At 39.9% G+C, this 18,842-nt stretch overlaps 1 protein-coding gene across 2 annotated transcripts in view; it reads left to right on the forward strand.

Annotated features, from left to right (window-relative positions):
* The first annotated feature begins 628 nt into the window (after positions 1-628).
* Positions 629-18,842, forward strand: part of TRAM1 (translocation associated membrane protein 1) — a 29,121-nt gene continuing 10,907 nt past the window's right edge. The window contains exons 1-7 of one of the 2 annotated variants that reach the window (XM_060200419.1): positions 823-947; positions 3,099-3,186; positions 11,020-11,083; positions 13,231-13,352; positions 13,473-13,589; positions 15,285-15,343; positions 16,950-17,034. In XM_060200419.1, the coding sequence (XP_060056402.1) occupies positions 13,302-13,352; positions 13,473-13,589; positions 15,285-15,343; positions 16,950-17,034 (312 nt within the window). In that variant the 5' untranslated portion in view covers positions 823-947; positions 3,099-3,186; positions 11,020-11,083; positions 13,231-13,301. Of the gene's footprint in view, positions 948-3,098; positions 3,187-11,019; positions 11,084-13,230; positions 13,353-13,472; positions 13,590-15,284; positions 15,344-16,949; positions 17,035-18,842 lie in introns of both variants that reach the window. The other variant, XM_060200408.1, reaches the window with a different exon arrangement.

Genomic DNA, 18,842 nt, shown 5'->3' on the forward strand with positions numbered 1-18,842 from the left:
GTCCTGAGTTCAATCCCCAGCAGCACATGTACCAGAGTGATGTCTGGTTCCTCTCCTCTTTCTAGTAAATAAAATCTTAAAAAAAAAAAAAAAAAGCTTAGTTCAAGCTTACAAAAAGAAAGAAAGAAGGAAAGAAAGAAAGAAAGAAAGAAGCCCCGATGAGTGCTTAAAAGAACTGAACTCTGGAGTTTGTTTATGGCAGATGCTGACACTGAAGAATGGGGCCGTCCCTTTACGTTATCAGGCTGTGGTTGTACATTTGGGTAGTCTGCATAGTGCTAGTGACGATCACTACATCGGCAGACACTGACAGGCAAGTCCTAGGTGGCCAGGAGGACCGGAAGGTAAGGTAGTTTGCGGCCCTGCACGCAGCAGCAAGCAGCTGTCCGGGAGCCCCTACAGTGGCTGCCGGTTGACTGGGGTCCGGATGCTCGCGCCGCAAACGACTCCCAACCCCCGCCCGGCGCTGCGCGGAGGGGTGGAGGTGTGGGGGGCGTGCCGCTTCGGGCCGCGACCTCCCGCCCCTAGGTGGCGCCGTGGGCTCGCAGTGGCTGTCGTGGCACGAGGGAGGGCCGGCTCCTTTGTGCGCATGCTCGCTTCTCCTGTGGGCTCAGTTTGCTTTTTTTTTTTTTTTTTTTTTTTTCCGGGCGGCCCCGGCGGCTGCGTACTGGCTGTGGGATGGGAAGTGAAGCCCCAGCGAGCGGCAGCGGCGGGGCTGTGAGCAGCAGCAGCGGCAGCCAGGGGGAGGCGGCGGCTCGTCGGTGAGCGGCTGGGAAGAGTGGAGCCCCGGCGGAGCGCCCGCGGGCACGAGCGGAGGCTTCACCATGGCGATTCGCAAGAAAAGCACCAAGAGCCCCCCGGTCCTGAGCCACGAATTCGTCCTGCAGAATCACGCGGACATCGTCTCCTGCGTGGCGATGGTCTTCCTGCTGGGGCTCATGTTCGAGGTGAGCCCGCCCCAGCCGGCCCCGACTCATCCCCGCTTTGCCCCCTCGCTGCGCTCGGAGGACCCGGGGTGGGGGACGGGGAGGGGAAGCTGCAGGTCTCCCAGGCCCCCGAGGTGCGGGCCGACCCCGCCCCGCCTGGCCCGGCCCGGCCCGACCCGACCCGGGGACCGGGCTCCCCCCCCCCCCGCAGGCCAGGCCGCTGCCCGCCGGGACCGGGGTCTCCGCGTCGCCCCCGCCCCCACCCCAGGCCGCCCCTCCCGCCGGCCGCGCCGCGCCGCGCAGTTCCTGGTTCCCGCGAACGGTTACGTGGCAGCCGGCGAGGGGCCGGCGGGCGGCGGGGGCGGCTCCTGCGCGGCGGGGCCGGCGAGGGGCCGGCGAGGGGCCGCCGGGCGGGCTGGGCAGGGCCGGGCCGGGGCGCGGGGGGCGCTTGCGGGCGGAGAAGCGGCGGCCCTGCGGCCGGGATCCCGGGGCCGGGGGGGAACGGGGGAACCTGCGTCCTGCCAGGGCGGCGGCCCGCGATGGTTTGAATCCTGAATCCTGGTTTCTCCAAGTGCGATTGTGGGTTACCCGCCCGCCAGTTCCCGAACTTTTCCCTCTTTCTTCTTTGCTTTTCTTTTCTTTTTTTTCGTGTGCCCCGACTCCTGCTTTTTTTTTTTTTCTTTCAAAAAGCCCTCCGATCGGATACAGGCAGTCGAGGTTCTGAGCGGCAGCGCTAAGGAACATTTTTCTCTTTCTCTCCTCTTTCTCCCCCCCCCCCCTTTTGTTTGCTTCTTGACGTCTTTTAGCTGGGAAATGTCAGGAGCGTGTAAAATTGTCTTCCCACCGAGCTAGTATGTCGGTGACTTGCCTAACAGCTGTTGAATGAGGGTAATAAACTTTGTAAAGTGAAGGTGCATCAGCCGACAGAGGTTGTGGTTTTTGATTTTCCCTCCCTCGCTCCCCGGTTATAGACACACATTTCGCTGTTGAGTTTTTGTTTTTGTTTTTCATTCCCCCCCCCCATTTATTGGTGGATTAATGTTTTACAGTGGCCAGTAGATACAATAATTTGTACATACGTAATATTTCTCAGTTTTCTACATAACAATACAACCCCAGCTAGGTCCTCTGTCAGCCTTTTCTAGGACCTGTATTCCAGTTTTTCTCTATAGTTCTTATGCCCTGTCCAAAAAAAAAAAAAAAAATGACCGTATTTATTGCTCGTCTCCCTCCTGGATATAACTTCAATGAGGACAGAAGTTCTGTGTCTTTATTTACTGGTCTAATTCTAGTGCATGGGGCATAACAGATGCTTAAAAATTGTTGAATGAGTGACATTACATTTTGAAGCTGTCAGGAATTGCGACAGATGTTTTTTTAATACATTTTTTTTAAGATATTAGTATCCTGGTATAATTTTTGCTTCTTTTCAAATGCTTTTATTTTAAACTCCTGTTAGTACTGTACATAACCCACTTGCTATGAAGTGAAAGCAGAGGAAACTTAACAGATGTTCTATTTTAGGTTGGGACTGTGCTACTTACCTACTGGGTGATCCAAGCTTGATTCTCAATTTTTTTTCTGTTTTAGGAAAGCAAATAACATCACCTATGCTGTTGTCACAGTCGCTGTGTAATATGTCGCAACCATATGGTGGTTTATGGGTGTACGGTATTATTAAAAAATCAGTGCTATTGGACTCTCAAGCATGAGGTCCTGAGTTCGATCTCCAGCAGCACATGTACCAGAGTGATGGCTGGTTCTTTCTCTCCTGCTGTCTTTCTCATGAATAAATAAATAAGTAAATTCTTTAAAAAAATAAAAATAAAATAAAAAAATCAGTGCTAAACAGTTGTACTCACTTTGAATTACACTTTTTCATCTTTAATATTAGAAGGTTTTTTTGTTTTTTTTTTTAACCAGAGCACTGCTCAACTCTGGCATATGGTGGTGAAGGGGATTGAACCTGGGACTTTGAGGCCTCAGGCATGAGAATCTCATTGCATAACCATTATGCTGTCTGCACCTGCTCAGTAAAACTTATATCTACAGTGTATTCATTTTTTTTTTTTTTTAAGAAAATCGAGTTGCCGGTCTACTTGTGCTAAAAATTCTTGATTTTTGAAAAAATACATATCTGTTTAAAATATTTTTATTATCTTTATTTGATAGAGACAGCCAGAAATTGAGAGGATGGGGAAGATAGAGACAGAGACACCTGCAGCATTGCTTCACCACTTGTGAAGCTTTCTCCCTCCAGGTGGGGATCAGGGCCTTAAACCTGGGTCCTTGCACATTGTACCATATGTGCACCACCACCCAGCCCCCAAAATTCCTGATTTTATAGATATAATTTAGAAGTAATATTTTCTGCAAGGTGCAGTTGCAGTGTTCTGAAGGAAATAAAACACAAATCAGACATGCTTACAGTTAAAATGTTATAACTGTTTTTAGGTAAAATATTTCATATCTTACATTTCTAGAGATTTCATCACCTATATACCTTGCTTCACTTGTAATATTTTTTTCTAATATTCAGTGTTTTTTTTCTAACATTCATTCCCCTTAGTAAATCTAAATAGACTCAAAGAAAATTTTCATTCCCCCCCCCCATTTATTGGTGGATTAATGTTTTACAGTGGCCAGTAGATACAATAATTTGTACATACGTAATATTTCTCAGTTTTCTACATAACAATACAACCCCAGCTAGGTCCTCTGTCAGCCTTTTCTAGGACCTGTATTCCAGTTTTAAATAGAAAATAAAATAAGAATAGAATAGAAAAAAAAATAAGTCAAGTTGAGCAGTGGCACACTGGGTTAAGTATACGTAGTACAAAGCATGAGGACCCACTCAAGGATCCTGGTTTGAACTCCTGGCTCCCCACCTGCAGGGGAGGGGGGTCACTTCACAAGTGGTGAAGCAGGTGTCTTTCTCTCCCTCTCTCTGTCTTACCTCCCACCTCAGTTTCTCTCAGTCCTATCCAATAAAACAGAGAAATGGCCACCAGGAGCAGTGGACTTGTAGTGAAGGTAGTAAGTCCGTGCAAAGAACTTTATACAGAGTTTGTAGAAGGAAGTTTGTTCAAGTTGCCATGTGTTTCTTGCCATATGTTGAAGTTTTAGGCTTTGCAAACATGTTATCTACATATGGGAAGAAATTGTTAGATTAGTTTTGCTAGTGACTTTTAAAGTAATTGCTACTGAACCTCAAAGTTAGCATAATTACAGGATTAAAGTGTATTTACTGAAATAAAAGAAACAGATGTTTTTGCAGAACTGCTGAACCTTTTGTGTAAATGTATTGAGGTAAAGTCAGAATTTATAGTGAAATTGAGAAACCAGTAACAACTATAACAGTTACGGTATTACTAACCAAAATGAAGAATCAGTAGATTGCTAGATGAATGAATGTAGAGGGTAAAGGAATCTGTTTAACTTAGGCCTCTTTGAAACTTGCTAACTGGGTGACTGGGTGGCACTAGGCGCATCATTTAACTTCCCAGAACTTGTTCCCTTTTTCTGAAAATGGAACTCTTTGGCTAACTGAGAAGTACTTTAAAAAAAAAAAAGCTCAGTATTTGACATACAGGAGGTATACAATAAATTGTCATCATAAGGAATAACGATTTACAGGGGCGAGACAGTGGTGCACCTAGTTAAATTTAGCACACATTACAGTAGGCAAGGACCTGGGTTCAAGTCCCTGGTCCCCCACCTGCAGGGGGAAAGCTTCACGGGTGGTCAAGCAGGACTGCAGGTGTCTCTCTGTCACTTCCCTTCCCTATCTCCCTCTCCCCTCTCAATTTCTCTCTGACTATCCAGTAATAAATAAAAAAAGACTGAAAATTTAAGAAAACTCTAAAAAAGGAGTAACAATTTATGTAGATAGTTTTTCAAAGTTGGAAAATAAAGGATAGCATTTTCACACAAGAGAAGGGTCCAACAGAATCTAAAGACTTGATATATACTGAAAAGGTTGATGAAGTAGTCGAGGGGCTAGCAAAATAGCTCACGTGGATAGTGTGCTGCTCTGCCATGCTCACAGGGTTGAGCCGCAGGTTCGAGCCTGGCCTCCACTGCATTGAATGAAGCTTTGGTGCTGCGTCTTCTTTATCTGTCTATCTACCTGTCTTTAAAAAAAAAAAAAAAAAGTAGTCTAGTTTGGGGGAAGTAAGAGAACTTAGTTATCAAAATTTTTATTTGCTTAATTTGTCGCCAGACTTGTGTCTGGGCCTCAGTGCCAGCGCTGCAAGCCCACTGCTCCTGACCGCCCTTTCTTTGTTTTTCTTTCTAGCTTTATTTGACAGGACAGAGAGAAATTGAGAGGGTATGGGGCGATAGAAAGAGAAGCACCTGCAGGTGAGGAGCAGAGGCTTACACCCTGGCACTTGTAGATAGTTAATATGTACATTCAACCAGGTGCTCCTGTCTATCCCCAGTTATCAAAATTTGCTTGTGATTTTTTCTTTTTTTTTTTTTTTTTTTTAAATTGCCAGTACCAGGGCTTCACCTCTCCTGGTTGACTACATCAAGAAAGAGACAGAAAGACTAAGAGAGATACCCAGCACCAAAGCTTCCACCAGTACAAGGGCAGTGGAGGGCTGGAACCTATGTCTCCCTCATATTAAAAGAGGCAGCCTTTCAGATGAGCTATTTTGCTAGCCCCCCTGTGATTTTAAAAATCATAATTTTGGTGATGTGTCCACATAATATAGGTAATACTCTGTAAGTAATGGGTTCCAACTTTCAGTTGGGAAAATCTGAACAGTTGAAAAATGTGAGGATGCTTGCTGAAAATGAGGTTACAGAATAGAAGTGAGGAAGGAGTTAGGGATTTCCAAGGAGGAATATTTTTGCAAAGAGTCACTTCTTAAATAGTGCAAGGTTTGGGTTACTGGTAAAATGTAGACTTGGAGGACATTTACAGTCATAACTCTACTGGAATGGTTTGGGAAATTTATTTTGAAGTTATCTTAATGCTAGCATTTTCTTTCTGTAAGAACTAGATTTTAAATAAACTGGTAGGAGATGGAATTTGATAGCCATAAATTATCAGGTAGTCAATGTGTTCTACCTCTAACAAGTACAAAATAGCTAACATCTCTTTCAGACAAGAAAAGATGCCAAGGTCCAGTGGATGACCTCTTAAATATTATGAGGGGCTGGGTGGTGGCACACCTGGTTGAATGCACATGTTACGATGTACAAGGACCCCGCTTTGAGCCCCCAGTCCCCAGATACTGATGTTGCCCTCGGCATAGAAGGAGGTGATACTTCATTAGACCTTGTAGCAACCTGTTAAGATGCAGCTAAATAATGGTCAATTTTTTTTTTGTTTATAAAAGAACGGTGCTGTAAATTTCCAAAACCTGTAAGCATCAGTTATTTTTACTTTGATTGCATCATGTACCTCTGTAACATTTTATTCCAAGCTAGTTTGTCTCCGAATTAATTACATTGATTTAGAGCAGTTCTGTATGAGTTATTCAGACTCGGGAGGCTTGGAAATAGCTGGGAGCACGATTGCTGGCATAGTTTTTCTATAAACTTTCTGGAATGTGTGGTTTATAATATTTATCCTCTTATTCTACTTAGTGTCAAATGTTAAACTAACTACAGGCCACATTTTAATTATCGGGAAGCCTAGGTTAATCTGATTTTCTTGCATTTGGAATGTGATTTTTTTTTCTTACAGGATTTCTATTTCAAACTAAAAATAGGGATGTGGAGAATTGTGTGGTTTATAGATAGAAAGCTTTAAGAAACAGATTTAGTGGTCAACCAGCTATATTAGCAATAATCACAAAAGCAGTGTTACCTTAGAATCTCTGGCAATCATTCTTTGCTAATATATCCATGTAAATGACCAAATTGTAAAACAATTACTGGCCTTAGTTGAACTTACATACAGTGCACAAGGACCTTGGTTCGAGCCCCTAGTCTCCACCTAAGGAGGGAAAGCTTCACAAGTAGTGAAGCAGAGCTGCAGGTATCTCTCTGTCTCTCTCCCTCTCTGTCTCCTCAATTTCTGGCTGTCTATCCAATAGAGAAATAAAGATGATAATAGTAAAAGAGGGGCGGGAGTAGATAGCATAATGGTTATGCAAATAGACTCTTGTGCCTGAGACGCCTAAGTCCCAGGCTCAATCCCTCACGTCACCATATGCTGGAGCTGAGAAATGCTCTGGTAAAAATAAATAAATAAATAAATAAATAGGTGAAATAAATGAATTACTGGCCTTTTCTGTTCAGGTGATCTTTACATATCTACCCCCAAGTAAGCAACTCATTTTGCTGGCCATAACCAGAAGGCTTGCCTTGCTCTCTAGAACTTGAATTCTAGTTTAGCAGAGCTCCACTGTTCTCTCCCTCATCCTCCTGTTTATATGCCATGATCTGCTTCAGCCAGGTTTTGTAGTGACTCAGTCCCATTTACTTTAACTGCTTGTTCACACTTTCTCCAGTCCCTCAACCCTCCTGTTAACCATATAAATCTAACCATGAAACCAACCTGTACACCTGCCTTTTGTGGATTTTCAGTGAAAGTCATGCAAATCAAAGGTTTCTAGCCACTACTACTTAGTGATCTTTTGATTTTTCCCTGACTAGCTCCTTTCCCTGTAAGAACTATATAAATATATAAGAATTTATCCAATGTGAATTTCTTCAGTTTCTGCCTTTTCAACTTTCTATCTTTTCAAATCTATTACTACTTTTTTCCCGTTTGTACATTTCATTTCCTTCTTCTTACCAGATCTTTTCATCCATTATCCCCTTGTATGTTTTTTAGTAAATGCAATCTTCTGCTAAATATGATTTCAGTCCACTGTGAAACTGATTGCTCTTCAGTCAGCTGTGCTGTGGCTTTTGCGTTTACTGCGTTTTTTGCTTTGTTTTGTTACCAGAGCCCTGCTCAGGTCTGGTTTATGGTGGTGGATAGGGGATTGAACCTAGGACCTCAGAGCTTCAACCACAAGAGTATGTTTGCATACCGCCTTGCTACTTATCCCTGCCCTTCTCGCTACTTCGTTGGAATCAGACTGAGCACTGATGACTTCTTAAATTGCTCTTTCACACTCTTCCTGCCCCATCTTTTTTGCAACTTTTTGTTAGATATTCAGTATTGCCTCTTTGAACTGTTTCTTTCCTGATGATTTATTTCTTCTTCCTTTATCACTGACTTTGTTTCTGCCCTCTCTGTGGTTCAGATATTTCCTACTTTCCTACAGATACTATCTGTATGTGTTCCATGAATGAGTGATACACATCTACAACTTCAACAACTCTCAACAAATAAAGCCTCTCAAATCTTTAATCTTTGGCCTCCCTGCAAGCTCCCTCCGTTCCAAGCTCAGGTTTTAGTTGCCTGTTGATCTTTCTACCTGGACATTTCACAGAAACCTAAGTTTATCTAAGATTCATTTCCTTCTCTTCTAAACCTACTCCTCTGTCAGTATTTATATTGTTAGTATTACCTTTTGTCTAGTTGCTCAAACTGTAAACATCAATACATACTAGAGCCTTTCCTCTTGTTCACTAAGACTTTTCTCTTGCATAATAAATACCTCCTCTGTTATACTTACACTGTCATAAAATTCAGACCGTAGTATCTTTTCTGGCTTTTTGCAGAAGTTTTATACTTTAATTTAAAAAATATATTTATTTACTCCCTTTTTGTTGCCCTTGTTTTGGTTATTGCTGTTATTGATATCGTTGTTGGATAGGACAGAGAGAAATGGAGAGAGGAGGGGAAGACAGAGGGGGAGAGAAAGATAGACACCTGCAGACCTGCTTCACCATTTGTGAAGCGACTCCCCTGCAGGTGGGGAGCCGGGGGCTCGAACTGGGATCCTTATGCCGGTCCTTGCGCTTTGTGCCACCGGCGCTTAACCCGCTGTGCTACCGCCCAACTCCCTCTACTTTCTTTTTAATACTTTCTTTTTCCAGTTTACATTTTATATATGCTAGACCCTATGCTAAGTCAGATAGAAATTATGAGTATAATCACATCAGATCATGTATTTTGAAAGAGAAGGGGCCCAGGCGGTGTCACACCTGGTTAAATGCACATACTGCAGTGTATAAGGACCTGGGTTCAAGTCCCTGGCCCTCAACTGCAGGGGGAAAGCCTCATGAGTGGTGAAGCAGGGCTGCTGGGGTCTCTTCCCCTCTCTACCCCCCTCTTCTCTCAAATTATCTCTCTATCAATAATAAATAAATAAAAATAAATTTGAGAGAAAAAAGAGAACACAGTATTAACAAGCCTTTCTAAAGGAGGAACAACCTATTTGTAAGTTTTCTTTGAAAAGATATGATTGGACTGAGAGACTTGAAGAGATATTTCCAACTGTGCTTTAGCTGAAACTGCTTGTACATAGATTCTGGTTGGAGGCACTGCAAGAAACAAGGGAAGCAGGAGGAAATGGCCTGAGGTGTTGCTTGAGAGACAGGGCAGAACTCAGATAGTTAAATGTGACACATTAGAATTTTATTTTATTTTTTTATCCTAAGAAGAATGGGAATACTTGAGTATAGATTATGAGAGAATGTTGAGCATAAGAAAAACTCATGAGGGGGTCAGACTGTGGTGCATTGGGTTAAGCACACATAGTATGAAGCTTAAGGATCCCGGTTCAAGCCCCTGGCTCCGCACCTACAGGAGGGTCACTTCATAAACAGTTAAGCAGGTCTGCAGGTCTCTCTCTTATTCTCTTTCTCTCTTTCTCTGTCTTCCCCTCTCCTCTCAGTTTCTCTCTGTCCTATCCAGAAAATGGCCACAGGAACACAGGATTCATAGTGCATGCACTGAGACCGAGCGATAACACTGGAGACAAGAAGAAAGGGAGGGAAGAAGGAAATCATGATCAGTTGATAGTTCTAACTATGGGGTGGATCAAGAGGGCCTTCAAAGATCACTTAGTATGCCACAGGCAGCAGACTTTCTGAAAAACACAAGCTTCACCCTCCCTCAGCATTCTCCAGTCATACTAAACAAGGCATTTTCCTAGCACTTGAGAACTTTTCTAGACTTTTTCAACCACTTCCTCATATGTGGCGTATGCCAGGCCCCTTGTTTACTGTATTTGACCTATATGTCTGTTTCTTCCCCTATACTTTTTCATCTCTCTTTATGAACTAGAAGACCCCTTTGGGAATTTCTTTTTTTTCTTTTCTTTCTTCCTTTTTTTTTTTTTTTAACATTTTATTTATTCATGCGAGGGATAGGAGGAGAGAGAGAAAGATCCAAACATCACTCTGGCGCATGTGCTGCCAGGGATCAGACTCAGGACCTCATGCTTGAAAGTCCAACGCTATCCACTGAGCTACCTCCTGGACCACTGGGAATTTATTCTTCCAACAAGAGGGTGTGTCTACAACATGGTCCTCTAAGAATCCTCTCTAGAACATGTATCATTCCCCAAAACCAAAAGCTTGCCTGACTGGCACTGACTCTAGAGCATTTTCACAGTTTGTTTACTTGTCTCCCTGGTCCCTCTGAGTTCCTAATTATCTGAGGCTGTGTCATTGTTTATCAGTTCTTATCTTTCACAGTTATCTGGTGCCTAGAAATACTGAGTAGCTATTCTGTTTTTCTGTCCTGACCACTTTTACCAACAGTCAATCCAGTTAAATCTTTAATGATCCCTTAATTCTGCCAAGTTTGTGGGAGATTGACAGAAGCTACAAACCCTACTTTTGTCGTAGCCACTGTCCTTGGCTCTATTAATTTACATCTAAAGATCTTTCTTGGTAGGAAATTTGCATTCTGTGTACAGCTCTAGAGTAGGGAATTGTTTGTTTCTTGTTTTGTTTTTTTTTTTTCAAATGACTGCTTACTGGAATTGTACAGTGTCTTTTGAAATCTTCAAGTTAGGAAAAAATTACACAATCTCGTCTAAATAGAATGCTCTGTTGAATTGCGCTCATTCCCAAGCTTGACTCCTTAGTGATCAGGAATTGTGCATGTCAGGATACCGCAGAAACTAGGATCCCCTTGGTTTTTAGTGTGGTGAACATAGCTTGTCATGTTCTGCTCAGCTGAATTATGGGAGTTCACAGTTTGAACTGATCTTTTCTTCTTACTTTCTAGATAACAGCAAAAGCTTCTATCATTTTTGTTACACTTCAGTACAATGTTACCCTCTCAGCAACAGGTAGGTGGTTTCTTCCAGAGTTTTATATTTAAGTGGGGAAGTGTTCAGTTGGACCAATTTGTAAATTTCCAGGAACACTGAGTTCTTTAGTTATCACAAATTTCAATCACAATTAGGGGGAACATAATTTTGATTATTTTGTATAAGACAAGGTTTGATGTTTTGGGTTGGCTTCATCCAGTATATTATTAAAATCAGTTTTTATGGGTATTATTTATTGTGCATTTGTAAAATTTCATCAGAGGCTTTTTTTTCTTCTTGATTTTCTTATAGGAACATTTTAAGAATGAATATTTTAAAGTGGGGATAGATAACATAATGATCTGCAAAGAGACTTTGATACTTGAGGCTCCAAAGTCCCAGGTTCAGTCCTCCACACCACCATAAACCAGAGCTGAGCAGTGCTCTGGTAAAAAATAAACAAAAAGAATATTTTACATTTGTTTAAAGTGTCATTGTTTAGTAAAGGCAACAATGTCCAGGTTCAGTTTTTCTGACCTGTGGACTATGTTTTAAACTTTTGAGATCTGTATTTTCATTTCTGTGTGTGTGTTGTACCTCAAAACCAGTTACTTCATTTAGAGAGAGTGCCAGGAGTTTCAGTTTCAGGCTTTATTTCTAAATTTTGCTACACGAAAATCATTGTTACTGAAATGTGACTAGTTTAATATGGTTGTATAATTAACTAGCATGAGTAAAGGAATCAGGTATTTAGGTAATAAAATATTGATGTATTCAGGCAGTAAGCTTACCCTGTGGTTGTCCACTTAGAATACAATATCAGCTATACAGCACTGCATTGGGGCTTTATTCAGTTGTATTGTATTGTATAAAGGGCAGGGGTAGGTAGCATAATGGTTATGCAAAGACACTCTTATGCCCGAGGCTCCAAACTCCCAGGTTCATACCCTGCATCACCATATGCCAGAGTTCATCAGTGCTTTGTTAAAGAAAATATATATGTGTGTGTGTGTGTGTGTATAGATAGATAGATAGATCTTTTTATTTATGTATTGGATAGACAGCCCTAAATTGAGAGGGTAATGGGGGGAATAAAAAGTGAGACAACTATAGCCCGGCTTCACCACTCACAAAGCTTTTCCCCTATAGGTGGGGACTAGGGGCTTGAACCCACACCCTTGTGCATTGTAACACATGCATTCAACCAGGTGTGCCACCATCCGGCCCCCAAATTAATGTTTTTTAAATATTTGATTTAGTGACTTAGATTTCTCAGAATCACATCTGTTTTGACGTTTGCATTATGCCCAAGAAGAATAATGCTCCTTCCCCTTAGATGACAAACACCATTAAGTGTAAAGTTAAGAATAACTGATAGCAGTTCACAGGAATTTAAGATTTATTCTGAAAACATATAGCAGTTTGAAGGATTAGCAACAGAAGCTTATTGATCTATGCTTATAGATCAAAACTAAATAAAGCTTACATTAAGTCAGTTTTTTTCCCTTGCCATGCAGGTTTTTTAAAAAAAAAAATCTTTATTTATTTATTTATTTATTGGATTAAGACAGCCAGAAGTCAAGAGGGAAGGGGGTAATAGAGAGGGAGAGAGACACCTGCAGCCCTGATTCACCACTTGTGAAGCTTCCCCCTGCAGGTGGGGTCTAGGGATTTGAACCTATGTCCTTGCATACTATAATGTGTGCTCTCATCCAGGCACACCACCACCCAGCCCCCTCAAATCAGTTTTTCCATGAGAATCAAGAAGTGATGTCTAATAGGGAAGTAGAGGTAGAAAGTTTCAAAAAATATTTTAAAAGACATGCAAGTAGTCTAAGTGTAACTTTGGTATACCCTAAATGTAATTTAATCTTGAGCCCTGGGATAATGTCAATTTTAGAGTCTTCCTCAAGATCTGAATGTGCCTCCCCTGTTATTTGGTCTTTGATGGCTGTAACGTGTCCAGTCTTTGTAAGTAGTGCGGAAGCTTTAGCTTTCTAGATAGTCTCAGTTCTCATTGTTCCTAAGACTCAAGGTGTCTAAAAGCAAATTACCTATATGATGTTTCTGTAGAACATAGTAGGATAGTCTCCTTGTGTTTGTTTCCATAATTATGTTGTACTTGGTACTGTTTTGATAATCTTATGTATATTTTTGTGTGTGTCCTGTCCCTTTTTGGCCTTCAGAAGAACAAACTACTGAGTCAACGTCCCTTTATTACTGTGGTATCAAAGATTTGGCTACAGTTTTCTTCTACATGCTAGTGGCGATAATTATTCATGCCATAATTCAAGAGTATGTGTTGGATGTAAGTATATAATCTCAGAAATCTGTACTTTGTAAAACACTAGCTCTCCATTCTGATAGTCATATACTAAATGTATTTTATAATGTTTTATTAATCACTAATGATTGTTTTCATTTTTAGAAAATTAACAGGCGAATGCATTTCTCCAAAACAAAGCACAGCAAGTTTAATGAGTCTGGTCAACTCAGTGCCTTTTATCTTTTTTCTTGCATTTGGGGCACATTCATTCTAGTATCTGTAAGTATACGCTGCACTTAACTTTCATCTCTCAAAAATATTTACATTATGTAATAAGAACAGAAAACACTCTTATTTTGCATGCTTGTAAGCACATCCTGGGCCTTAGAAAATCTCCCTTTTCTACTGTGTGTCTTTGAAAGGAAAAAAAAAAAAAAACATGAGAGAGAAAAAGAGAGAATCAGATTATCACCCTGGCACATAGAGTCTCAGGGATTGAATTTAGGACCTCGTTCTAAAGGTCCAGTGCTCCAGCCACTGTGCAACGTTCTGTGCACATCTGTTGTCCTCCTTACCACAGACTAGGAATCTGCTATTGGACTAATAATAGTTTTATTTTTTTATACAGAAAAATTTGAAACTATCTCAGTCTTTTATCTGAATATTGTTAATTAGTATCTCATAGTCACTTGCTGATATATCTTGTAGCAAAAAAAGAAGTCTGTGCTCTCCTGTTACATAGCTTCCCAAACTAATTCTTTTTTTCAGTCACCTTGTTAGAGACGAATAAAGGGGCTAGATGGTGGTGCACCTGGTTGAACACACATTGCAAAGCTCAGGGACTCAGGTTCAAGCCTCCTGTGCCTACCTGCATAGGGAAAACTTTGCATTGGTGAAGCAGGGTTGCAGGTGTCTCTCTCTCCCTCTCTGTCCCCCTTTCTTTCTCCCCCTTCCTCTCAGTTTCTGGTGGCTGTCTCTACCCAATAAATAAATAAAGATCATAAATTCAAAAAAAAAAGAGAAAGTGATGAATAAAAGTTGATTTTCCAGGGGACAGCACTTAATGATGGAAATAGACTTAATCTCAGCATGTGTGAGTAGCCAAGGCCTTGTGCATATGCGATTTCACTTCCCTGAGTCAATTTTCCCTCTTTTAAATTTAATGTTTTGTTTTATTTATTTTATATTGATAGAGACGTAGAGAAAGAACGGGGCCAGATAGTGGCACACAGAGATACAGAGAAAGAGACCAGCGCACTGCTCAGCTTTGGTTTATAGTGGTGCTAGGAATTGAACATGAGACCTCTGGTACCTCATGATCATAATCCTTTGTTCTCACTAAGGTCAATTTTTCATTCAGACATGTATATAATTATATATAGAAAGGAGGAGAGATACCACCGTGGTACTGACTCTTAACTGCACATATGGCAAGGCATGTGCCCTACATATAACTAGCTTCAGCTCATCCACTTTGTGGCAGTACTATAATGATACTATAATATGTGAATACCGTCTTAATTTGTTTTGTAAGTCCTTTTTAAATACGTACAATAGTTCTAAGTAGTTGTAGTAGTCTCAGGACGTGAAAATGATCCTTTAAAATTTGACAGTCGTGTGATTTGTGTGTCTGGTCTTGACTGTTCACTGATTGCCCAGAATAGTATTTACCTCTCTCATGTAGAAGTGCATAAAAACAATCACTGGTCTTTGTGCTTCTATGCTGTTTTGCACACATTTTATTGCAAAGTCCAGAAGTATGTCGTATTTGACTTTGTATCATTGATTTTTCATTTCACTGAAGTAAACAGTTCATCTGAATAGACAAAAAAACAACTAAAAGGTTTTGACTTGAGTGGACTTTTTGAAAATATATTTGGGATTATAGATATTCATGAAATGAAAACATTATCTTATTTTTAAAGGAATATATATCATACTCATAGACTAATAATTTTTATATTTTTTTCTCAGGAAAACTACATTTCAGACCCAACTATTTTGTGGAGGGCTTATCCCCATAGCTTAATGACGTAAGTCATTTTTTAACAGGTTTTTCTTAGCTAATAATTATGGTTGTGCCACTGGTAAGCAAAATTCATTCAAACCTAGCTCTGCTATAGCCACTTCATATTATTTCTCCTTATGTTGTTTGATGATTTCATCAATGTCATTTGGTTGTATAATATATTCGTAATACATATACAATATTTTAACTGTTCTATAACTGTCTCATTTATGTAAGTCTTACATTGTGTCCATGCTCACCAAGACTGTACATATACCCTGGTGGCAGTAGAAACTATATATTTTATTCTATATTATATCAAGCTGCATGTGCTCAGTAAATGCATTGCTATACAAAAATTGGGGGGGGGGGATTTAGAAAGGGCAGATGTCCATCCATTATCTTTGCTTTAAGTTCAACAGTATTTAATACCCACGCTACTGAGTCATTTTATTTTATTTTATTTTATTTTATTTTATTTTATTTTATTTTATTTTTGCCGCCAGGGTTATTGCTAGAGCTCAGTTGCAGCACTACAAATCCACTGCTCCTGGAGCCTATTTTTTTCGTTGCCTGTTGCCATGGATGATGATGATGTTGGATAGGACAGAGAGAAATGGAGAGAGACGGGGAGAGAAAGATAGACACCTGCAGACCTGCTTCACTACTTGTGAAGCAACCCCCCTGCAGGTGGGGATCCGGCAGCTCGAACTGGGGTCCTTACACTGGTCCTTGCACTTTGTACCACATACACTTAACCCGCTGCGCTACCGCTGGACCCCCTCATTTTGATTTTTTTAAAATAATAATACTTTGGTAAAATTTTGTAGATTGGGGTTATAAGCATATTTATGTGGGACTGTAGCATCCCTTTCCCTGAAATTATTTCAGATTAACCTTTGTTTTCTGTTTTAGACTTTTGGAAGAGAGGGATAAATAAAGAGGAAGCAGAGGGAATAGAGGGCTGTACTGTAAAGAGGGTACTGTGATTCTAGCTTGATTGAACCTCCCTCCCACACCTTCTCCATCTGTAATAAGGGTTTACCTTTAGCAACAACTATTAACTCTATCTAAACTACTTAAAAAGACACCATGACACCTGTTGTCTGTTTCTATAAGTACTGTTGCCATAATATGTTCAGAATAAGTAATAAAAGATACGACTTTAAGTATATATATGTTTTCTTTCATTTACTGAGTACTATTTCAGTGTTCTAACCTGGCAGTATTACCATATTTTCCTGAGGAAGGGGGAAAAATGGGAATATTTGACATTGGTGTTATTCCGGTTATAGTTGATTGTTAATTCCTACATCTTCACTTCTGTGCTCATCTTTTTGCTGTTTCTGTTTTCCATATAGATCTCTGATTTGAATCACTCAGTTATAAGTCTCCTTATGTCTTCAGTAGCTATCATGGCATATTAATCAGAATTAACTAGCTGTCATAGTGAAATATGGGAAGTGAGTATTGGAGAGTCACTAAAAGGTACACAGAGTAGCATGGGGAGGGAACCTGAGGACAGAACAATGACTAGCTGTCTAGTATGTCTTAATTTCCAGTGTTTGTTTTAATTTTATTTTTTAATAGTTTGTTTGAAAAGATAATTTTTACTTTTCTGTGTTGTACAGGTTTCAAATGAAGTTTTTCTACATATCACAACTGGCTTATTGGTTTCATGCTTTTCCTGAACTCTACTTCCAGAAAACCAAAAAAGTAAGCTGAATTTTGTAATTTAAAAAGTTCATCTTATGTTTCCTTTCCTTTTTTAAGTCCTTACCTAAAAGGTAAGGCATCAAAGCATTTAAACAGATATTAAAAGCAATTATGGTTTTATGCTATTGATTATTCATAGCAGATTCACCACTTGAGACTAGAATAATTAGGTTACAACTAGCAATGCTGTGTGTCAGTTCCCAAGGAAAATTTAATATTGAAAAATTTGAACTATAGTTAAATATTAATTGGTAAACTTTTCCTGAAAAAGGTGGAACATTGTGAGATTTAAAAAAAAAAAAAATCAAATACTAGAGCACTGTAATTCCTTTATAGTTTTACCCTTATTCTGGAAACAGACATACATGCTATTTTTTTTTGGTTTTTTGTGTTTTTGGTTTTTTTTTTTTTTTTTTTTTTTTTTTGTCTTTTAACTCTTTTTCTCTAACACCTGTTCTAGTTCTCTGTTGCTTTAGTCAAAATAAAGCTGTTCACCTGCACTCTGGGTATTTCTCCCATCTATGCCACCTCTGTTTTGAAATGTTCCTTTTTCCTCTGTTTTTTCTTTTTATTTCATTTACTCTGATAGTCTGTAGTTTTATTATCCCAACTCATTGATTCTTTCTCCTGGAATATGTTTCTCTTTCATAATTGAAGTACCACTGAGGGAAGGGAGTTTGTTTTTTAAATTCCATATATGAAAATGATATGCAGATGGGATTATATCTATAAATTTGATCAAATACATAAATGAGGATTCATTATTATACTCTTGTGTGTGTATATATATTTTTTTCACACTTAAAATATTTGTGGAGGAAGGTAGAAGGACAACTGATAAGTGCATGTATGTTACAGTGCTTTAGGGTAAGTACATATGTTTTAATATCCTTTGAGAAATTTTGCAAAATAAAAATGTAACAGTCTTCCCATGATGAGTTTATCTTTTCTTAAAGCCATAAACATTTCTGTATGTACTGAAAATAATAATTGGTGAGTGTAGGTACTGGCTCATGTTTTGTTGTGGCCTGTGTGTCTGTTATTAATGTCTGATACAATTAGAAAACAGCACCATATTTCAGTACTGGAGTTAAAGCTTCAAAATACTGTTTTTGTTTTGTTTACCAGAGCACTGCTCAGCTCTGGCTTATGGTGGTGCTGGGGATTGAACCTCTGACCTCACAGCCTCGGGCATGAACGTCGTTTGGCATAGCCATTAGGCTATCTCCCCAGCTGGAAAATACTTTCTTTTAAAAAAGGTTGCTTTATTAATGGGGGCTGGGGTAGAGCATTACTGGCACATGCAATGTCAGTGATTGAACTTAGGACTTTATGGCTGAGATTCCAATGCTTTTATTTGCTGTCCAGCCTCCCGTATTGCGAAAAACTTTTTCATATTGATTTCTTTTGTAAACTAATACTGTTTCTTGTTAAATTGGTTATGAAGGTTAGGGTGACACTCCATTACAACTTTCAACTATCTTAAGATAAAATTCCCAGGTGCGCAATTTTCAGTAAATAGAAACAATTTACTTTCTTGATCAGCAGTCATAAATGCTCAGTAGCCATGTATGGCTAGTGTCTCTTTTGGATAAGAAAGATTTGACTGTTGCCATTCATTACAAAAAGTCCTGTCAGACAGCACTTGTTGAACTTAGATTATGATTTCTTACTATCTTGGTCCCTTGGCTTGTAGACATAATATCTCAGGATGTCATTATTAATCTTGATATCTAAAACTTGTTCCATAACCATGTTTGTATGTTAGTGTTACCAGTGCCTTGCACATAAGCAGTTTCACCTTCCAG

The sequence above is a fragment of the Erinaceus europaeus genome, chromosome 1 (assembly GCF_950295315.1).
Source record: "Erinaceus europaeus chromosome 1, mEriEur2.1, whole genome shotgun sequence".
In the NCBI taxonomy this organism is placed as follows: Eukaryota; Metazoa; Chordata; class Mammalia; order Eulipotyphla; family Erinaceidae; genus Erinaceus; species Erinaceus europaeus.